We start from the raw sequence: 20,166 nt of genomic DNA, 5'->3' as shown, positions 1-20,166 counted from the left end.
GTTGGCGGGCGGCCCCGCGCGCGCACCGCGGCGGCAGCGGCGGCGGCGGCGGGGACGCTGCGGTAAGAGGCGGGCCGGCGCCTCGGCCCCCCCGCCCCCCCCCCCCCCCGGCCCGGGACGGCTGCCGCCGGGCGAGGCCTGCCAGGCGGCCGCCCCGCCGCTGTCTCCCGGCTGCAGAGGGGGCGGTGAGGAGCCGCCCGGCCCGGGCGGCCGGGGAAGCCCGGGCGCGGAGGGGGCTGAGGCGGTTCCCGCTGTCAGGCAGGGCGCTCGGTGGCGTGAGGGGCGGCGGCAGGCTGCCGGCTCGGGGCGAGCGCTCGGCTCGCCCAGCTCTGAGCGCGCTGCTGCTGCGTCCCTGGGCTTGGGGTTGATTTTTAAACGAACGACGTTCTTCTGCCCCAAAATCATCGCTGTCACCCCCAAACTAAGCTCAGGGCTCTGCCTTGCGTATTGCGACTAGGAAAAAAAACAATCCTGTCCTCTGCTGCTGCTGTGTGTCAGTAACGGGGTGCGACGTGCTGTCTTGCAGGTGGCCGGTTGATAGGGACCACGATGAAAGAAGCAGAAATAAGGAGGCTCCTGGCTGCCAACCTCCTCTGTGTTTTTTCAGTTATTCTGACCGCGGTTGTTCCGGCTTTCTTCTGGGACGGATTCAGCGTTTTGGGAACACACCTCGCGTGGCTGTGTATTTGTTCTGTTTGTGTTAGTACCCTTAGTATAATCTTGCACGTAGTCCTTAAACCAAATCTGTCTCCTAAGAGAAGTTCGTTTGCTCACAAGGTAAGATTGTTACTCTTAAATCGCTACCAGACAATATGGAGCGGAAGCAAATTCTTTCACTGAAATAATCAGAAAGAAAGGACAATTTTTGGTGGTGAATTCTTGTTTTTCATGAATGAACTGAGTGTAGCACCTTTTGAAAGTTCTCCAATATTTTCGTGACATTAAACTTTACCTGTAAATAACCTGTTCAGGTGAGCGATTCTGTGCTTTTCCTCTTTCTTGTCAACATATTGCTATTTGTAGTCCCAGCCGTTGATCTTCCAACAATTTGCATGGTGGCAAAAATCAGCAAAATTGAATGGGCGCAGAACTCATTTCATAGTCCAGGCCTGACCTTCAGCGTTACGAAGAAACACCTTTCTCATGTGTAGTTATAAGTTTCTAATACCTTTAAAGGAAAATAAACAGTTTTTAGAATTTGAGACACAAAAGAGAGATTAGCTCATTGCAATTTAACCAAAGTCAGTAAATTTTAAAAAATTACGTGGAAAAGTATTAAAATGGCTACATTTCCTTGAATGATGAAATTTGCATAGAGAAGAATCTAAATTTGGGAAAAATTTTAGTAGTTACAGTTTGTAATGCGAGCGTTAAAGGTATGAATCCCAATGGAACAGGCTTGAACAGAGCGATTTTGGAGCAGTGCACAATTTGTTCAGGAGTGGGGGAATACACCAGCATTTTGAAGTCAGGTGGATAATCTTGCACTCCCAACTTGCTGAGTCAGACAAGATTCAGTGCTCTGATGTGGTGATTCTTAAACGTTTAAGCAAACATCCTCGAAAGCGGTATCTTTGTATGCAAAGCTTCTGTCTAATTTTGCTGACTTGAGGAGGATGTGAAATACACAAAGTCATTATGGAAAACAAGTATTTTAACCATCTGTGATTTAAAAATGAAGCAGGCTTCGTGTTCTAGTTGAGATTTCATCCCAGCCTAGCATAAGGAATAAACATTAAAAAAAAGTGTTCAAGTGAAATTATGGGTTTCCATTGGTGACCTGATCAGAACAAATCTAACCAGAACTGTTTATCAAATGGCTATGTTTCTTTATGATATAGTGAGTGCCCAGAAATTGTTATTTAAATTCATAGAAAACTATATGTTTTGCAGATTTATAGAAAGTCATGGACATTTCTCAAATGGATTTAGGATTTAAGATGCCAAGTTCAAAGTAGTGGGTTTTATTTCATGTAATTTTAAGTATTAGATTTGATTCTGAATGTCTCTTTTTTTTTTTTTTCCCCATGTTACATATTTTCTTGCTTTTAAATATTTTTTTCACTTTCTGTGAAAGATGCCTTTTAATGAATGGATATAATGCTCAGATGTAAAACGGAAATGTAAAAATATCCAATAAAATTTTCTCTGTTCTCTTGTCATTTCCAGTTATATTTTTTGTATGTTTGCCTTATTATAATAGGGTGCATGAAAAAAAATTTAGATGGAGTGTGATAATTTTTAATTATTTAAAGTATTAAACATAGGGAAAACTGTTTTGAAATATGCCATGCTATTATCATACTGTGCTGTAGCTGAAATTAAAGAAATAGGTAGAGTGCAATCCTTTTGATAAGGTGTAGGCTATGTATGTTACTTATGTTCTCTTTTCTTTTGAAACATTATTCTGATACTTTATTGCTTTCTTTTAGATATCCAGATTTCTAAAATGCTGTATGTACTTTTTCATGTCTTGCATACTATTTCATGCGATTATTGTTCTTTATGGAGCACCTCTCATAGAGTAAGTCAGAAGACCCTGTCTTTCCCTAAACATTTTAAGGGGCAGTTCTCCTTGCAGATATTGGTATAAGTACTTGTATATTTCCTGGTACATTGGAAGTTAAAGGATAAGCTCCTGGCTGGGGGAAGAAGGGTGGCTGTTTTGGGTTTTGGGGTTTTTTGGTTTTTTTAAGAAGCTGTTTTTTACAGTTTCTGTGTATTTGGAGATGTGTTGTTCAAGACAGTTACAAACAAGTCCTTTTACTTTAATATTTATGTTAAACATATGGGTACAAATATTTTTTCCAAGTTTTATTTAGTCATTTTCTCCATAAGATTCTAAAATGTGCACCTAGCATATCTTCCATCCTTTTGATATTAGTGTTTTAATTTTTAGGAACTATTAAAAAGGGGGGAAAAAAAAAAAAACGAAAAACGAGAGGCATGAAGCAGCCTGATTTCTGAGAGAGATACTAAGTTACTGACTAACAATGGCGTCATGTAGTTTGGTTTCATGGTTGCTTCCACAACATCAAACTAGAAAAATAAATGGAATAATGAAGTAAATATCCAAGTGTACTTCAATTCAGAAGTAGTGTTCTATATGAGGTACACCTGTGTTTTTTAAAATGTTACAGGTATCAGGCATTTAAAATAATCACTGCATTTCAGTCTTTGTTGAGATAACAAACAAATACTGGAATTCTTTCCCTCTTTCTTTACTATTCTACAGAGTAAGAAGAAAATACTCCATTCTTTTGTATGAGGTTTAAGAAAGCATGCATGCTTTCACAAGTTGACTTAGAGGGGGTTTTTTTACTAAATCTTGGAACTCTTAGAAAATTAGTAACTACCTCACTTAATTTTGTTATATTCCTTCTTTGTAGGTCAGTGACTGAGACATTTTTGTTTGCAGTTCTACTGTCTACCTTTACTACTTTGCAATGCTTGTGTATACTGGGACCAAACATACAAGCATGGATACGGGTATTTAGTAAAAATGGGTAAGTTCTATCCTAAAGTTTCTGATTTTACTCTGAATAAAAGTGGACAGAATTGATGTAAACAATATATCGTGGAATTTTTTGTGAAGAAAGGAAAACTTCCTGAATTATGGGTGTTTTTCATATTTGTAATTACAGGCTTATGAAAGCTTTTCTGACAAAGAAAATAATTATTTATTTTGAAGACATTGATTCAGAAAACTGGCTTCTTATTTTTGGTGTCCAGACACTAAATCTCACTTTATATGTGTTTCAAGGAAGTAAAGTTTCAAACTGGTGTAAAACCATTGTGCAGTCCAGTATGATGGTTGCCAAATAAAGAGGAGACCTGAGACTGAGCTGTACAGGGATAATCTTGCACAAGATCCAATAGTAAATACAGCTTTAAAGTTTTTAAAGCTTTTAAAGCTTTTTTTTTTTTTAACAAGCCAAAACAAACACTATTTTAACAGTATTTTTAACTTGAATATAGTGGTGAAAATGACATATAATTTACTGTGGTCTTAAGTATGTAATCTTTTTTGCTCTTTTTCAAATTTTGAAGAAAGCTGTTTTCAGTGTCAGAGTTTTCAAGCATTAATTTTTTTCAGGAGTATGTTTAAAGTAAAATAGGCCTTTTTACCTCATTTTCACCTCAGTGACAGCCATGACATTAGCATGTATCAGAGAGATTTTTCAGAAGTATTCTCTCTTCTGCCTTTTTTCACTCACTAAATAACAGGATTGTTGAAAGACTGGGATGCTGAAACATAAAGTCCCACACATGCTTGAGATTTAATAATAAGATGTTAGCATTTGTTCCCTTTTACTAGTTCATAAGGGTGAAGTCTCATCTCAAAAGAAAGTGAAAAGTTGTATGATGCTGCTGACCCGTGGAGTTACTTTTGGTTTAAACTTCTGTAGAGGGAGACAAAAGTAGACTTTTTATAGTTGTTTCAGGTATTGACTTTTGGTTTACCATAGTTGTCAGCTTACTGAATCCTTATTCAAGTCAATTTTGCTTGTGTTTTTATTTTCAGTGGAAGGGTTGAATAGACTTTCATAAAAGCATGGAGTTGTTTAGCCAAAACAAATCATTACTGATTCACTTAGTCATCTTTGGAGGTTTTGCAACTGGAAATAATAGTTGAATTGAAGTAACAGATGTTTGACAACAGTCTGTCTTTGTGCCAGGTTAGATTATGAATGCCCATCAATTTCTTTCTTTCCTAGTCTAGATCTTAATGTTATTTCAGCACAATTATTTCATAGGAAACAAAGTTGTCTTGTTTTGACATTTTTGCTGTGACAACTTGTACATACTTCTTACTAGTGAGCCATGTGATGTTACCTGAATAAAAAGTCTATTTAATAATGATGTTTATTTAGACTAACCTTTGAAGGAAAATAGACTACAAAGAAATATTGTAACAAATTTTTTTATGGATTGTAGCAAGCTGCTCTTTTAAAAATAATCCTGTGTTTTTTCATTTAACCTCATGAATGAATTGGAACATCTTGCGTTTAGGCGTGAGCTGAGTGTAGACATGATGTATTAGAAGGTTGTCTCTAACTTAACCATGTGGAATGAGGTGGGACTGGTTGAATGGAGGAAAAGGATGGTTAGGTAATATCAACACAGCTCTTTGCCTTGAAAGAAGAGTTTAGTGAATTGAATTGCACTGGAAGAAAAAGCTGGAAAGTCTGAGCATATAGCTTAGTATGAAAAAGGAATGTGTTTTAAAAATATCTGAATACAATTTAGACTTAAGTAACCACTTGTATTTATTTTTACTACTCTTATTTGCCTGTGTAATATTTCTAAGATCAAAATGTGCTTGTGCTATTGTCTTTGCAGAAAAACAGAAAAAGACATCTAGAAAAAGAAAGTTTATCTTGATATATCAAGTGTAAATAAGTAACAGATATTAATTACCTAGCTATTGCTCTGGATAGCTTTCTGCTATGTTTTAGGTGGTGTAGTGTGAAAATACTGATGCACGTAATGCCTTGTCATAGGACTATTCGTAAAGTTACATTCAGGTAACTTGTATGTAACCTATTGCATAATAGCTATGGTACAACCGAGTCAGTCCAACTTAAATATTTTGGGGATAATTTTGCAAAGTGCTTATTTTTTCTGCTGAGATGCTTAGCTTTCTCTGTTTCTACTTTTAGCACTTGGAAGTACAGTCACTGCTAGTAAAATCACTTTTAATAAGGTTACTACAAGATCAGTCTTTTAAGTGCCCATGCCTCTAGGAAGTGGATTATATGTGCCGTCTCATGAGAACATATAATCTGTGACACTGCAGATTTATTGTTTGTATTATAAAGTTTGCGTTGTTGTTGGGGTGGAGAGGAGGTGGTGTTTGGTTGGTTTTTTGGTTTTTCTTTTTATATACATGAAACAATTACATGAAACACAGTTGTAGCTCAGACAGAAGATTGCACATGCTCCATGTTTTCAAACTGAGTACACTTTTGAATTGGAAATGTTGATTTGATGGACTAAATAGACCTTTTTTTTTTAATTACATTATTTTAAGAAATGTTCTTACACGCATATTTATAGTCTATGTACACATAGAATGTGTGAGAAAAATAAGTTTGTGTATTCTACGTCATAAAAACTTCAATTCTAAGTAGGCTGTTTTCACTAATTCCATGTTTGGGAAGGGGTCAGCCCATACCAACTATCTCTGGACTCTGTATTCCGACATCTAGTGTTGTGACCAATGTCATAACACTCATCACATGCTATCATGTGCTGCTGTAAGCAGACAGAGGGAAATAAAAGCTACAGAAAGGGTTATCAGCACTAATGGAAGCAGGTGACTATTCTTTAAATGGCTTTTCAGTAATTGTTGGCTGAAACAGCCTCCTGCATAAAAGTCTTTAAGAAATCAGCTTTCAATTGTTGATTTTTATTGCTCTTTTTGGAGACTGTTTATTTCAAATCACTAGTCTGAGTAATTGTGTTGAAATTTCTGGTATAATAGCAATTATAAGATGTCACCTGGGTAGGAAATAGATTTTATTTGGAGCTTGCGAAAAAATAGTGTAAAGCCCTAACTTTAGGGCTCCTTCCAGTTTTCATTTCACCTATTTTATCACTTGTTTGTGAATTGCATACTCTTACAGACTTGGAAATGTCCTTTGTAAAGGTAGGCATCATCAAGTACTAAGTGCTGCTCAGTATTTCAGTCCTGCAGCAGCCCAAAATTCCAGATCTTGTCTATCCAGGACCTGTCTTAGTAAATTCTTTTATGTTAGCTAACCTCTTAATTCAAACATTATTTAAAATAGCACTTAATGTATTATTTAAAGGGGTTAAATAATTACTCTAGGTTTTAAAAGGCCTTTGTGCCACTAGTGATAATTTATTATCTTAAATATTGCTAGTTTTGCCTGCAGAGTGATCTTAGTTGTAGTTTATTCATAGTTAAAAAATAAAGAAACCTGTAAAACTCAAAGTTTATAAATGTTGCTGCAATTGTTAGCCTCATGCAAATGAGGGGTTTATGTGATGGGTTAATGGGTTAAAGAATACCTGCAAAAATCCTGATAGGCGACATTTGACGAAGAAAAGAGAGTAATCAAAGCATTGTTCCTTTGGGATAATGTTAGAGCATAAGTCAGGTTGTATTTGAGTAGCCAGTGTCCATGCTGCAGAGTGGTTGAATTAGCAGCTCCAATGGTTGCCAAACTACCAATGGCTGTTCTTCATTTGGGCACTGTGCCTTGCTAATTCTGTTGTTTTGCTTTTGGACTCAGTCTGACATCTCCATATGGTGCAGCAGCGTGTGTGCAGATTTACCAGTTCACATGTCTTGTGGGGTATAAATGTACCTCAGTCAGTCCTCAGTATATTCTGCTGGCTCTTTCACTGCTTTAAGGCTGTAGTGAATGTTTTCTTCCCCATGCTGCCTAACAGCTCTCCACTCAGTTATTCAGTTTCTGAAAATAATTTACAAGAATTTTCTATGTGCAGACTCCTAAACAGTTTAATAGTTAAATCAGGACCTTTCCCTTTAAAAAAAAATATCAAGCTGGTAGGATTGTGAATTGAAATGGAGTGTTGTAAATTAAAGGGGTGGGGTTATTGTAGCAGAAACAGTTCTGCTCAAAATGTCAACACTGCACAGTAAATATTATAGTCTGTATGCCCTTTATTTTGCAAACAACGAAAAATGTTTGCTTTACACTTGTGAGCCATTTGGTCAGTAGCGAATGCAGCAGTGAGTTAGGTGTACTCAGAAGTAAAGTCAGAAATTTTAGACTCTTCAAAACAAGGTGTAAGGTTAAAGCTTTCACGTCATGCAACGTAAACAGCACATGTGGAGTTCAGAGTTTACTATCCATCTAGTCTTCTAGCCATAAACATGCACATCTTTTTTCTTCTAGCTACGTTTGTGTTTATAATCTGAGAGGTAGCAAACTTCAGATTCAGATCCCTTACCTTACTGATTTGGAGCAGGGATTTCAGCCCAGTTCTGTCTCAGAGCTGTGCCCTACTCTGTTGTGAACTTCTGCTGTTCTTGTTTCTTGATTGGTACCAAGCACTCAAATGTTCATGGCTTGAGAAAAGCAAAGCAATCACTTGGTAGACTGGTGATGGACAATAAGTCTTATCTATTAAACAGAAATCCAACTTTTCCAAAACTTTGAAGTCAGTAGTGGTAGAAAGCTATAAACTGAGAACTGAAGTCATTAACATGTCTTATGATATGATGGGTCTCATGATTGGCAATGCAAGAGTTCTTCAGCATGCAATGAATTTATCCTGCAGCCCCTGTACTTGAACTTCGACGCAATGTTGCTGAAGGGCTGCAACATGCAGGTTACATTTATTTGCGATGTTTCTTTTCAGTTGATGGAAATTTGCTTTGGAATATTCACATAGTAGAATTCTATTTTAAATTACAAATTGTCATAGTCATCAAATAACAACAATATGTCTACATCGTAGAGTACTTTATGACTGTGCTTGTGCTTTTCTATACAATCCCGTGCCACCCTTTCATGTCTGCTTCCCCCTGCAATGCACACAGTATCATTATGATATTTTTATTTGTTCAGTTAAGCGGTGTTTCAAGCTCAATAGGAGTATTTCCAGGTAATATAAATTAGCTTTTGCAGTAAACATCTCAAGGGGAAAAAAGCTCTTGAATGTGTGGTATAGAAAGATTGTGATTATAGCTAAAATATGCAACTTACGTTTTACATATAGTTTGTATCTTTTAGGAGAAACCTGCATGCTATTTATCAAATATATGTTTTTTTATATCTGTTTGTAGTCTCAGAAATCTTGGGAGAAATCAGATCTAACGTTCTGACTTTGTAGCTTCTGCTGCTCTTGAAGTCTTGTAACACACTGTTTTTACAGAGCTATGTCCATCTGGGAAAGCAGTCTACAGATTACTACCATGTGCAGTATACTTGGAGCTTGGTTTGGAGCATTTCCTATTCCTCTTGATTGGGATCGGCCTTGGCAGGTTAGTATGTACACCTTTATCATAAATATAAAAATATTAGTTTTCTGGATATGCACGCTACACAAAATTGCTCTGGAACTGTACAGGTATATTGGACTTATTCATAAGCTGTTCCTACAGGATTATGCCAAACATTTAAAAAGTCATTGGAAGCATCTGTCCTTACAGTGTAAGGGTCTAAAATGCAAATTTTTTACCTCCATTTTTAATAGGTTCTTTGTTATAGATGTACGAGTGTCTGTTGCATGCAAATTTTATCATGAAATAGAGCTGTAAGTATTTTGATAAGAAGCTGGACAAGCAGGAGGAGAAATATGAAATGATGAAGATGGCTCCAAGTTTGTCTGCCTTCAGTCTGGTAGCTTTTATTGTTTATGGGTAGGGAAGGAAAGATGCTTTCCTAGTGTTTTAGTTCCCTTCTATCTTCCATAAAAGCACTTAACAGAATGCATTTTAAATGGATTTGGATTGATTTGTGGAAATGGTGTGGCCAAAGCACTGTACTAAAAACTTACCTTCTATTTTCAAAGGAAGGCAAGCATTAGCTTTGTAGTTGCACAATACAAAACCTGAAGCTGGCATTGCAGACTCTGTCTTTATAAATTCAAATGTCTGTGCTATTTTCTTAATATTTTTTTTGGCATGGAGAAATGATTCCATTAAACATAACCAAAGTCTGCAATTGCCATAAAATGATGACACTAGTAACACTTTTTCGTAAATGTCCTCAGTGGATATTTTCTTTCCTCAAGTTACTGAACTCATACACTCTCAGCTGAATAGTATCTACCAGGCCTGTTCTTAAGCAGATGGTTTCAAAGGTTTCTTTCAGAAATTGGTACAACAGGCAACACACTTTTCTCTCTGATATTGTAGAGACATTGTAGCTTACAGCTGCAATGGAAATTTGTCTTCCATAAGTAGCTAACAGCCTGCTTTTATGCCACCAGCCTTTCTTTACAACAGTGCAATGAGATATTAAAATTTCTATTTAAAAAATAGAGTAGGTTAATACTGTAAGTAAAAAAAAAAAAATCTGCTTTTCTTTCGTAAAAACACTTGGTTTTACTCTTGCAAGACGTTTCACCATCAATCTGACATAGGTATATGTTGGCACTAGCTAATTTCTGATGGACATGAATGTAACCCAAAAATCAAGGGATTCATTGAAATGAAATCTCATATCTTCTTGTGAAGTCTTATTCACTTTCCTGTTCCAATGAGAGGCAAGCACTTTTTTATTGCTCAGCTAGGACTTTAAAATGGCGTGTCACATCTGGCAGGTTTTATTTTATTCCCAAAATCTCAGACTTTGCGAATATGCTGTATATAAAAATTTCACCTTTTATGCACCAATGATATAAGGAAAACTTAATAATTAAGCCAGTAGGCTCTGATTAACAAAACAAATTTTTTACTTTATTTGCCCATTCCCCCATCTTCCCATAGCAGGAGACAGAAGTTTGGTAATGGTCTGGCAGCTTTTTCTGTTTGAAAACTCTTCCAAGTCAATAAAAGCCAAACATGACTGACAAAGGTTAAGCTCTATAAGCCATACTTAGACATCTAAAAAGATATTATCTGATTCCTTAGAACAGCAAAGCATCTGCAGAAACTTCAGATACCATAACTTGTCACTAGCTGTTTCTGGGCATGAATGCTCCCCAGAGAATTCAGGCAGCAGCAGAAACGGTATGTCTGCATTTCCCTTTTCCTTCACCATCTCCACCCTCATTTCTGACATACTCCTGATACCAAAGTTGGCAGGGGAGAGTTTCTGACTATCAGTTCCTGCATCAAAGCAGTTTTCCTGTGCCTGGATCCAGAGCATTTGCTGCTGTGTTCTTTCCCTTAAGTTCCCCCTCATTTTTCCCCATCCCCACTTCTCCACCTTTTACCTTGTAGGGTTTAAAATAGTGGGGTAGGGGAAGAAATCTTGCTTTCCATTTTGGGTCTGAACTGCTTGATCATTACTTTCATCATCATGTGAGCAATTCAAGAGCAGCTGTAGAGAAGTTCGCTTATCAGTCCTGCAGGCTGCCACTTCAATGGTCTTTGAAAACGGCAGTTTTAAGTGGTGATTTTTTAAGTCTGCTGTATAAGGGGAAATGAAAGAAGTTCTTGTTAAAATGCAATGTAGTTTTTAAAGTCAAACTATCTCAGCAAAGCAACACAGTGAAGCACCAAAATGGTAACAAATCTTCAAGGCAGAAATGAACCTCTTTAAAGTAGCTTGTTAGAGATCCTGTTCACAACTCTCAAGTTTTCCATCACCTATTGATAATTTAATATTTTTGTGAAGGTGATCTCTTAAATATGGTACCCAAGGCACAGAAGAAGGGGTGGAGGTGGGGTGTGGAGTGTCCTGGCCAGGTATTTTCAATAATTGCCCAGGAAACACTGCTTCCCAGTTCAGCCAAGCTGAGGTATATATGAATCGGGTTCTCTGGAAACACTGAACTTCATGCCACAGTTGACGTGAGTCTTTTGTCTTTCTATCCCCACTGCGTAGTATGGATTCAACAACACAGGTATTGAGTTGCACGTAGTAGCTCTGCATTGCTGTCTCAGAAATCTTCAGAACCAAGAGACATTTCTGTGGTTCTTCTGAAGTTTACTGGGCACTAGCAACAAAACCCCTTTTTGCAACAGTATTCCGTTTCGCTACCTGATGTCAGGTGATTGCAAAAAATCATAGTAGGTTCTTTCACTGTAGCAGTGAAAGAGGAGAGGTGCTTCCTGTGTTGTCTTCAGCCTAAGGCAGGGGAAAGAAGAAGGGCCCTCATAAAGGATTTTGCTGTTGTTGCAGATCTGCTTAGTTTGGGAAGAAAATCTTCAGTGCAGATTGCCTATCTTCCTGAGTGACTGATCTAACCACTGACTTATTGAACATAAAAACACCTGTACATAATGCAGTTGCAGGAAGAGGTTCTTTATTAAAAAACCAAACAAAACAAAACCCAAACAAACAACAAAACACCAAAAGACACGGACTGTCAGTGTTTTGTATAGAACCTAATCCAGTTGGTATGCTTACGGGAACACCTACAGATGAAGTCCCAAGCAAGGTCTGAAAAAAATCATGTAGATCTTAATGTAGGCTTAAAAGTAATCAGAGCCTGGTCAAAAACAAATTACTTTTAGGCCTCTGCATGAATAAAGTATTAAGCTGTCATGCTTTTGACATCAGCTGTTTCTCCTGTTAGCCTAAAAGCAGAGAGCTTGAGGATTACAATTTTGGATTTACCCTGCTAGGATCCAAAAAGGGACTCAAATGGACTAGCTTAGTCTTTGAACTCAAGACCAGCTTTTGAGATAAGAACAGGTTTCATTAGTGATTGTTTTCCTTTTCATATTTTAGACTTTTTGTTGTAAACGAATTTTTTTTTTTTTTTTTTTAAATCTGTAGTGGAAATGGTTCTGCTCTAGAACAGAAAATGTGGTTTAAATGTTATTATATGGGCAAGACTAAAGTGGTATTATCATTTTAGAGAGCAGTGTTAAGGCCTTTAAGCCTGCTTATTGCAAAATCTGGTCCTGATGTTTCTATTGCTTATGTAGTGTTTGTGGTGTAACAATGTGTTACGGAAACACAGCTGCATTCGTACCTTTATCTTCAGACAATTAATTATTTAAGGAGTGTTGTAGACAAGGCGCAATTGGTACTACAAGAATTGGATGGGTCAACAATAGTTGAGAAATATCACGTGATAAAGCAAACCAAAAGGTTGCTGCTGCTGCCCTTGTGCTCTGTTTGTAGCCCTGAAATGTCAAAAGTTGGCAAAAACATCTGACATCCAACAGGTACAGAAATGCACTATGAGTTTGGAATGAAAAATGCTGTTGCTATTGATTTAGCTCTGTTAGAACAACCTAATATAACCTGAGGTTTACACAAAAAGTTAAGTATTGTGTCTTGAATTGGTATATTTTGCCACTTGGATCAGGATTTAGCACTTTATCAAAACTAGTGTTTACCCTTTAAACTGTGGACAATTTCAGAGTGTCTACAGTCTACTTTTAAATTGACTGTAGTCCAGTTCAGAGTGTGGAGTATCTAAGCCACTTCTGTGAAGTCAGTTTTGTTCATAGAAATGGCTTCAAACGAAAGTGGCCCATAGTCCCTCACCTGAAGCAAAAAAAGAGGTTGAAGGAAAGAAAGAGTGAGTGCTGAGGATGCTGGAATTCCAGTAGGGTATTGAATAAAGCTGCCTGCACTTTTCTGTAAGGCACCTGTTGTCTGAATTGCCACACTGAACACATGTGGCAGTTCTCCTGATGTCACTTTGTTGCTGCTTTGTGGCCTTAAAAGAAAAAGCAATTGAGGGCAACATTAGGTTCATTTTTTGCTAATCTGTTTCCCAGTCTGTATTAGGACTAGCATCTTTTCCTGCAATCTTAATAGAAGAACTGAAAAATTAAATGGTAGTCATCCCTTTACATCATGGTTGAGATATATTAGTGGAAGCTGAGAAGTTTGTAGTGCCATTACCTGTATCTTACCTGACCAGAAAATCAGATGTCATTATGTCTTGTATATCTTTCACTAGAAGCTGTTTTTACTTCAAAGTACTTCAGACTTCTGTGGAGTAAACTTTGTAGGAAATTCATCATCAAGAGTTTCAATTCATGTGCTAATGGCTAAAACCAAAACGCTGCTTCATCCTGAGTTATTCATAAACCAAAGAAAACATATTGGTTCTTTACGGATACCTCTTGTGACATGCAACAAAACCGAGATAAATACAGATGTCAGAAAATCTTCACTTTATTTTCCATGTTTATGTTTGAAAAATATTGCATACAGGGGATATTCAGATTAGTGGGCCTGTCTACATTTTAAAATAATAATGTAAAATGCATTGTTTTTAGCATACAACAACTTTTACGCTAAGTAAATGTTACTTAATAGGAACAGAATATTGTTTTGGAAATAAAATGACATTAATTATCTGAATAATGTTTCAGAATGGAAATTAAAAATATATAAAGCATTTCTGTTAGAAGTATAAAATATATTGCTGAAAGGCAGTTGGTATCCTGATGATTCATTGGTTTTCATTTTTCTGTTGTTGTTCTTAAAATAACTTTTTAACATAATTTGGCCATGCGTATTGCGTCTCTGCTAGTTTTCAGAAAAATGTTATTTTGCAACTATGCAAAACAGTTGGTCAGGGAGGCCTACTCTATGGTTGTTCCTGGCTATAGGTCTGCAGAATTAAGCCCGTCTCAGACAAAGGTAAAGATAGTTGCCTTACAGGAATGCAAGTTAGTCCCTACAGTAGTTACATTTCTGTATTAAAAAAAAAAAAAAAAACACCACAAAACAAACCACCACCAAAAAAACCACACAAAAAGCACCCCAAGCTTTTCAAGACTTACTCTGCGAGACATGTTTCAGTTTATTACAAGGGTTGGACTGGTAGAATAATTTTGCCAATGTTTTGAGATCACTATCTAATTCTTAAATGATTTTTAAAATAATTTGCAACACATAATTATGGTCATTTAAATAAGGCTATTCTAGATGATGTTCAAAAGGTTTAAAGACTTGTACATCCATCTCTAGTTCCTCTAGCCCTCTGATGCCCAGTGGGCACTCCAACTTTATACTGGATACAGCAAACATAATAGGTAGTGCTGATGTAACTCAAATGAGTTGATTGACTGCCATGTAATTTAGCCAATATGACCGTAAATATTAGCCTGGATACCTCTCAGACATTTGTAACCTGAAAAATAATCTGGAGAATCTTGGGTACAGTTCTTGGTGGTTACTCGAGTAAGCTGAAATAGGACTATAAACTTTCACACTACTTTATTCTTAACACAGCTCAGAGTTTCTTTCTTGTATTTGCTTTTGTCCATACTACCTACTGTGAAAGTTTTGTTGTAAAAGAAGTTGCTTTATTTGAGTAGAAGGGGTAATACCCAGTGTTGGAGGTTTTTTAAACAGAGGTAGAAGCTTGTTCCACTTTAGTGTTGTTATTCATTGTTTATTTAATATGTTTTCTTAATGTAAGCCTTAATGGTGAGATCAAAGGCAGTTATGCTTGCTATAACTTTAGAACACAAATCCACAAAACCAACTACTCATTACAAATGCCAGCCTGAAAAAAGCCTCACACTTTTCTTCTCCTCGGCATGTGCCTGTCAACACATGCATTCTGTACAATGTGGTAAGACACTTTTAGTTAACATATGCATGCAAGCAAAATAGATTAAAGGCATGTACTGAAATTTTTACGACAGTACAGACTAAACAATCAGGAATTTAAGGCATGTTAGAAACAGGGAGGGAAAGTAATTGTGCTCATTTATTCAGTTTTAAAATGAAACAAAAATTATTACATAGCTTTCTAATTGACAGTCAGAAATAGATCATTTGAAATAGTAAGCATACAAAAAAATCAAGTTTAGGAATATGAGAAAAGCACTTCTCTAAAGAATGGGACCAGTTTACTTAAAAAAAAAAAATTACAGTAGATTGCCCCACTGTATTTGCATTTGTATAACTGAAGTTCCAGCAGTCAGCTGCTTACTTTATAATATCTTTAAGAACTTTATTAGGGTGTTGCTGTTCTGGCCTATAGGAATCTGGCCTTTATGTCCTTATCAATGTCTATGTAATTCCCATTGCATGGGATGCAAGTTACAGACTTAGATGACAAATCTGTCATGCAGTCAGAATTCTGGTTTAACTAGCTACATGCATAGTACAGCAGAGCTAGATACCTTGCTGGGATCCTGCAACATGCTCTGCTTTCCATGCAATATGCTAAGCATTCTCGCATCAGTTCATAGGTGTTCTAAAGAGCGCTGAGAAAACTAGCTCATTTGTGTCCTGAGAGGTTGGCAATCCCTATTGTGAGTCCTTACTCTTAAAATGAGTTCTAATATATACTAGAAACCTTGCAGTTCTGCAGTGTCTGTTTAGCTAGCCTAAAGAAATCTCTGTTAAGTCCTATCGCTGCTGCCAGACGAAAAGAAAAGGCAAAAATAAAATTTAAACAAATAGCAGAAGTCAGGATCGTTTTGCATTAACCACTGGCTCATGCTCTGTCCCTTAAAATGCAATTTTTGTCCTTGTTAAGCATGTAGGCGGAGATTTGTTTTTGCCAAGCTGCTGTTCAGATTCCTAGTAATCATATACAGGTTGTTAAAATTGCACTTTTCCACATGCATTTGAGATGTAAACTGACTCTTCTTGTATTATGCTGTGAGGATAGTAGCTGATGCTTCCCAGCTGCTGGGACAGACAAGGCGTTTCGTGACAGTTTCCTGAAGAATGTTCTGTCCTGTCTCCTGCACTCCCCACACTTTTCTCTCCGGACCAACCTTCTTCCCCCTCAAAAAAAAGTGCAGTTAGGCGATGTTGCCTAACATCTTATTCCCCTGTTGCTGACCCAGCCTAGACATGACATCAGTACTGGGGTAGGATATGTCAGCTTCCTCGCGGCGGAAGGGAGCATAAAGTAGGAGAAACTGAGCTGAATAGTTCTCAGGGGATGAGAGGTGTAATACGCCCTATTACAAGTTGCATGCTTTAAACAAACGGAATGGAATCTCTTAGAACAGGCAGACGGATATTAGCTGTTTAGATTTTTATCACTTAGAGGCAGTTCATACCATATGGGACGCTAAACCAAGTTTAAGAGATAATATAAAAGACAGGGCAAAAGCAGACCAAGCAAGCGAGTCAAATTCATTTTAAAAGGTTCAGCAGAAACTGACTGGGTCTTAGAAAAACGAGGCCAGCAGCTAATGCAAAATAAAGCAACCCACTTTCATAGACGGATAAGAAGCATATGCAAGGGCTGTTATTTTAGTACAGCTTGATGTGCTTAAGAGCCACATCTTAATCTGTCTTCGATAACTTGCTGCTTTAGATAGACCCATGGGTGCATCTGGCTCTATGTAGCCTAAAGGCCAGCAGTCAAGAATAAAGGGTGCAGAACTAGTATCATTACCTGTTTGTTAGGGTTTTTTTGCCCTGCCTTGAGGGTTAGAGAAAATAGCATAAGGACAGCAATGCTCTTAAGTCCAGGCTTTTAACTCCTGTGCTTAGGGAGTTTTCAAAAGGCCAGTCAGACTGCCTTCAGAACTACGTTGAGCCACCTGAACAGCATAATAAGCATGAGTACCTGGCCTAGTAACCTTCTGTTCTATGCCACTGGAAGGGATGAGGCGGTGTTTCTTTTCTGTCTCATTCACAGACAGTGAGATGGAGTGTTTTACGGTTTCTTTCCTTTGCCCCCTATCTTTGCCAGCTGCCATTGGTGAGGGTTGGATTTCAGAGGTCAGAGACTTCATGTGTTAAGTGAGATAGATAGCCTGAAACTTCTGTAAGGTAACACTGATTTTTAAAAACCAAAGCAAAAATTTAATGTTTTGAAAGACAGACAGAGGCATAATTAATATTAAAAGTTGCATAACTATTGAAAAACCATGTTCCAAGTTGCAGTTTAGTCAGGTAAAAGAAGCCACAACAATCATCAGAGATCCTTTTAATCATACCAACTATACACAAAATACCAAAAGATACAGCATCAATAGGTCATCAGGGATATTGACTCTAGTTAAGGGAACATGAAAAATTCAGGGTCCCACATCCACCTATACTTCTGAAAAGCAAATAGGCAACTACAGATTCACCTAATGTAGGTAATATTTAATGAAGGATCATTGACTGCTCAGAGAATTTGATGGAAAAAGACTGCTGAGTGATGAAGCCTCTGTCCATAGTTTTGTGGATATTAGAGTGGTATTTGACTTCATCAGTGGATAAGAACGTACAACTCCTGTTCCAACTGAATGTTACTGAGTGAGCAGCTGGGGTTGCAGGGACTTTTTTATTATTTTGTCCTTTAGACATGTGGAATATGCGAAATGCTAGAAATAACTTGATTACATCTTATTTAAAAGTTGAAAAGATCCACCTGAAGCGTAAGTTTAGCCAAGGCCACAAACTCATGTGAGTTTTAAATATACATAATATCTTACCATGCCAAAGCATCTCAAGGCTTTTTATAGAAGATCTACAATACCACTGTTAAATGAATGAAAACAAGCAAGTCTTTGGTTTGAGAGGCAACAGCCAAAATATTCAGCAACAAAAACAAGTAGCAGAGACAGAATGTCTGGAAATGGAAGAATGAAACAAGGTCAGTAAAGAGTACCTAAGGCACCTTGTTTATAGTCATCTTTGCTACACTCCTTAAGACCTCCAAATAATACATAAAACTGCAAATGCTAAGGAATGTGAAGATGAAACAGCTGAGGAGACTGTGAAGATGAAACAGCAGAGGACAAAATATGTTACTCTTATTCCTAGTTAAAATTCCTATGATCAAAGGATGTGAATAAATATCTTCTTCCAAGTGATAACGAAGTAAAGAGAAGAATCAGAGCTAGGAAAATGAATGAAAGGAGGAACCAGTACTACTAAGAGTAAGTTCATTTTATATTCATGAATTGCAAGTCATAATGAAGTAGAAAAGAAGGCTGGACACTGAGATGTGGATATTTTCTTTAGTGTCTAGTGCATTTCCCAGTCTCAAGTACTATAGAAGGTGGAAATATCCCCCTTAAGAATTAAAAAAATAGGAGAGTGCAGTCTGTACTTGCTTCAGGAACATGCACTGTACAGCAGGAAGTGCGAACTTGTCCTTGCAAAAAAAAATATGCAAAGGAGAATTTTGAAGAGGGATGGGAATTCAGTTTATTCTACAATAAATATTTTTAATCACCAACTTAGTTGAGACTTTCATCAAATGCAATATGTAGTTGACTGGTAATACAAGCTTCATCTGAGGACAGACTGGTTAAGTTTTGTTTTGGCCACTCTTCCCTGCAAATCAATATCAATTTAAAAAGGGGGGGGGGGGGGGGGGGGCGGGGAACGGGACAGGGGGAGAATTCCATTACTTCTTTGCCTCAGTACTAGATGGTTTGTGGAAGTGAGTCAGCTGTATTCAGTCAGTTCCCTGTTCTTTTACTAGGAAATAGAGCTTATAATTAAAGCTATCTTTAACATAACTGGTTTACTACATGTTTGCTGAACTGGGTGCAAGATGTGCAGTCAGTTTCCAAATTTATGTTCCCTCCCTATGGCTGCCCAGAGGGAAATTCATCCCTTTGCCTACTTTTCAAGACAAAAAAAAAAAAGAAAAACCCTCTATCCATCTCAGTCTCTGGCCTTATTTGAATATTAGTTTATTTATACACACCTCTTAAAGTTTTAGAACGCCATGAGAGATTGGAAGGAGAAATCGTCAAGAAATCTGTAGGTTTCCGAATGTGTGCAGCAGAACATGAAGTTAGGTTAGCTGAACACTTCAGGGGATATAAATACCTGTACGTTTTTTCACATAGTTTTGGGAATATCGAACCGAAGTCTGCAATAGCCAGAAGCCTGGTTACGTTTTAATGCATATTAATTAAAAACTGTACAAAAGCATTTAGTGTTCATGAAGATGATTGTTACACTTTTGGCATTTTTAGGAAAGCACATCAAGCTTTAAAGTAGAATAAGACCGCGCTGTCTTTCAGTACCTAGACTACACTGAGAATTTGTGCTCACGAAGTACAAAAAACCACAAACGTTGTTTTCCTCATTGTCTGCTTTTACCTTGTGTTCTCCCCCCAGGTATGGCCCATTTCCTGTTCCCTCGGCGCTACCTTTGGCTATGGGGCTGGTCTGATTATTGCACCTCTGTGGATACACTGGAACCGGAAGCAGCTTACATACAAAAGCAGATAACTGGAGCAAAGAGAGACAAGGTATTTCTTTGTGCAGATTCCATACAGACTGTGCAAAAGTTGGGGTGGTTTTTTTTGAGAGAGAGAGATGTATAGTCAAAGCAGAAGACTATCCAAATTAATTTAGAGTATTTCAGGCCAAGCATCTCCACTCCATAAAATCACATAGATGCCATTTCAGCATGGTGCAGTTTTTGCTTCCTCTAGACTATGTAACCCTGAGAGATTGTACCTTCCAGTCTGAATAAAATATTTGTAACAGATATGGTGGCTTCTTATTACAAGTTCATTGAGTTTGATTTTATTCCTCTGGATTTCACCGGTTGTAGAAGGCAGAATCGTAGTTTTAGCTTTCAAACCTGTAACAAGTTCGCTGTGTACTTAATGCATTGTATTTAAATTCAGTAGAATTTCACAGTAAG

General features: G+C 37.4%; 1 protein-coding gene across 2 annotated transcripts; it reads left to right on the top strand.

Moving 5' to 3' along the window:
• Positions 1–11: 11 nt before the first annotated feature.
• On the top strand, positions 12–19,766 carry PIGF (phosphatidylinositol glycan anchor biosynthesis class F; the record flags this gene model as incomplete). 2 transcript variants are annotated; one of them, XR_014227630.1, is made up of 7 exons in its annotated part: positions 12–62; positions 527–777; positions 2,433–2,524; positions 3,390–3,506; positions 8,875–8,983; positions 18,318–18,433; positions 19,632–19,766. XR_014227630.1 is itself a non-coding variant. In XM_082306532.1 (6 exons), exons 2-6 carry the CDS (start codon positions 550–552, stop codon positions 19,743–19,745), a joined length of 660 nt encoding a protein of 219 aa, XP_082162658.1. In that variant the 5' UTR covers positions 12–62; positions 527–549. The 2 variants fall into 2 exon arrangements, 1 of the variants encoding a protein (XP_082162658.1); XM_082306532.1 differs by lacking the exon at positions 18,318–18,433 and having other exon boundaries at positions 19,632–19,745.
• Between the last annotated feature and the right edge of the window lie 400 nt (positions 19,767–20,166).

This window comes from Platalea leucorodia, assembly GCF_965183815.1.
Source record: "Platalea leucorodia genome assembly, chromosome: 3".
NCBI lineage: Eukaryota > Metazoa > Chordata > Aves > Pelecaniformes > Threskiornithidae > Platalea > Platalea leucorodia.
This window is presented reverse-complemented; position numbering and strand designations above follow the sequence as displayed.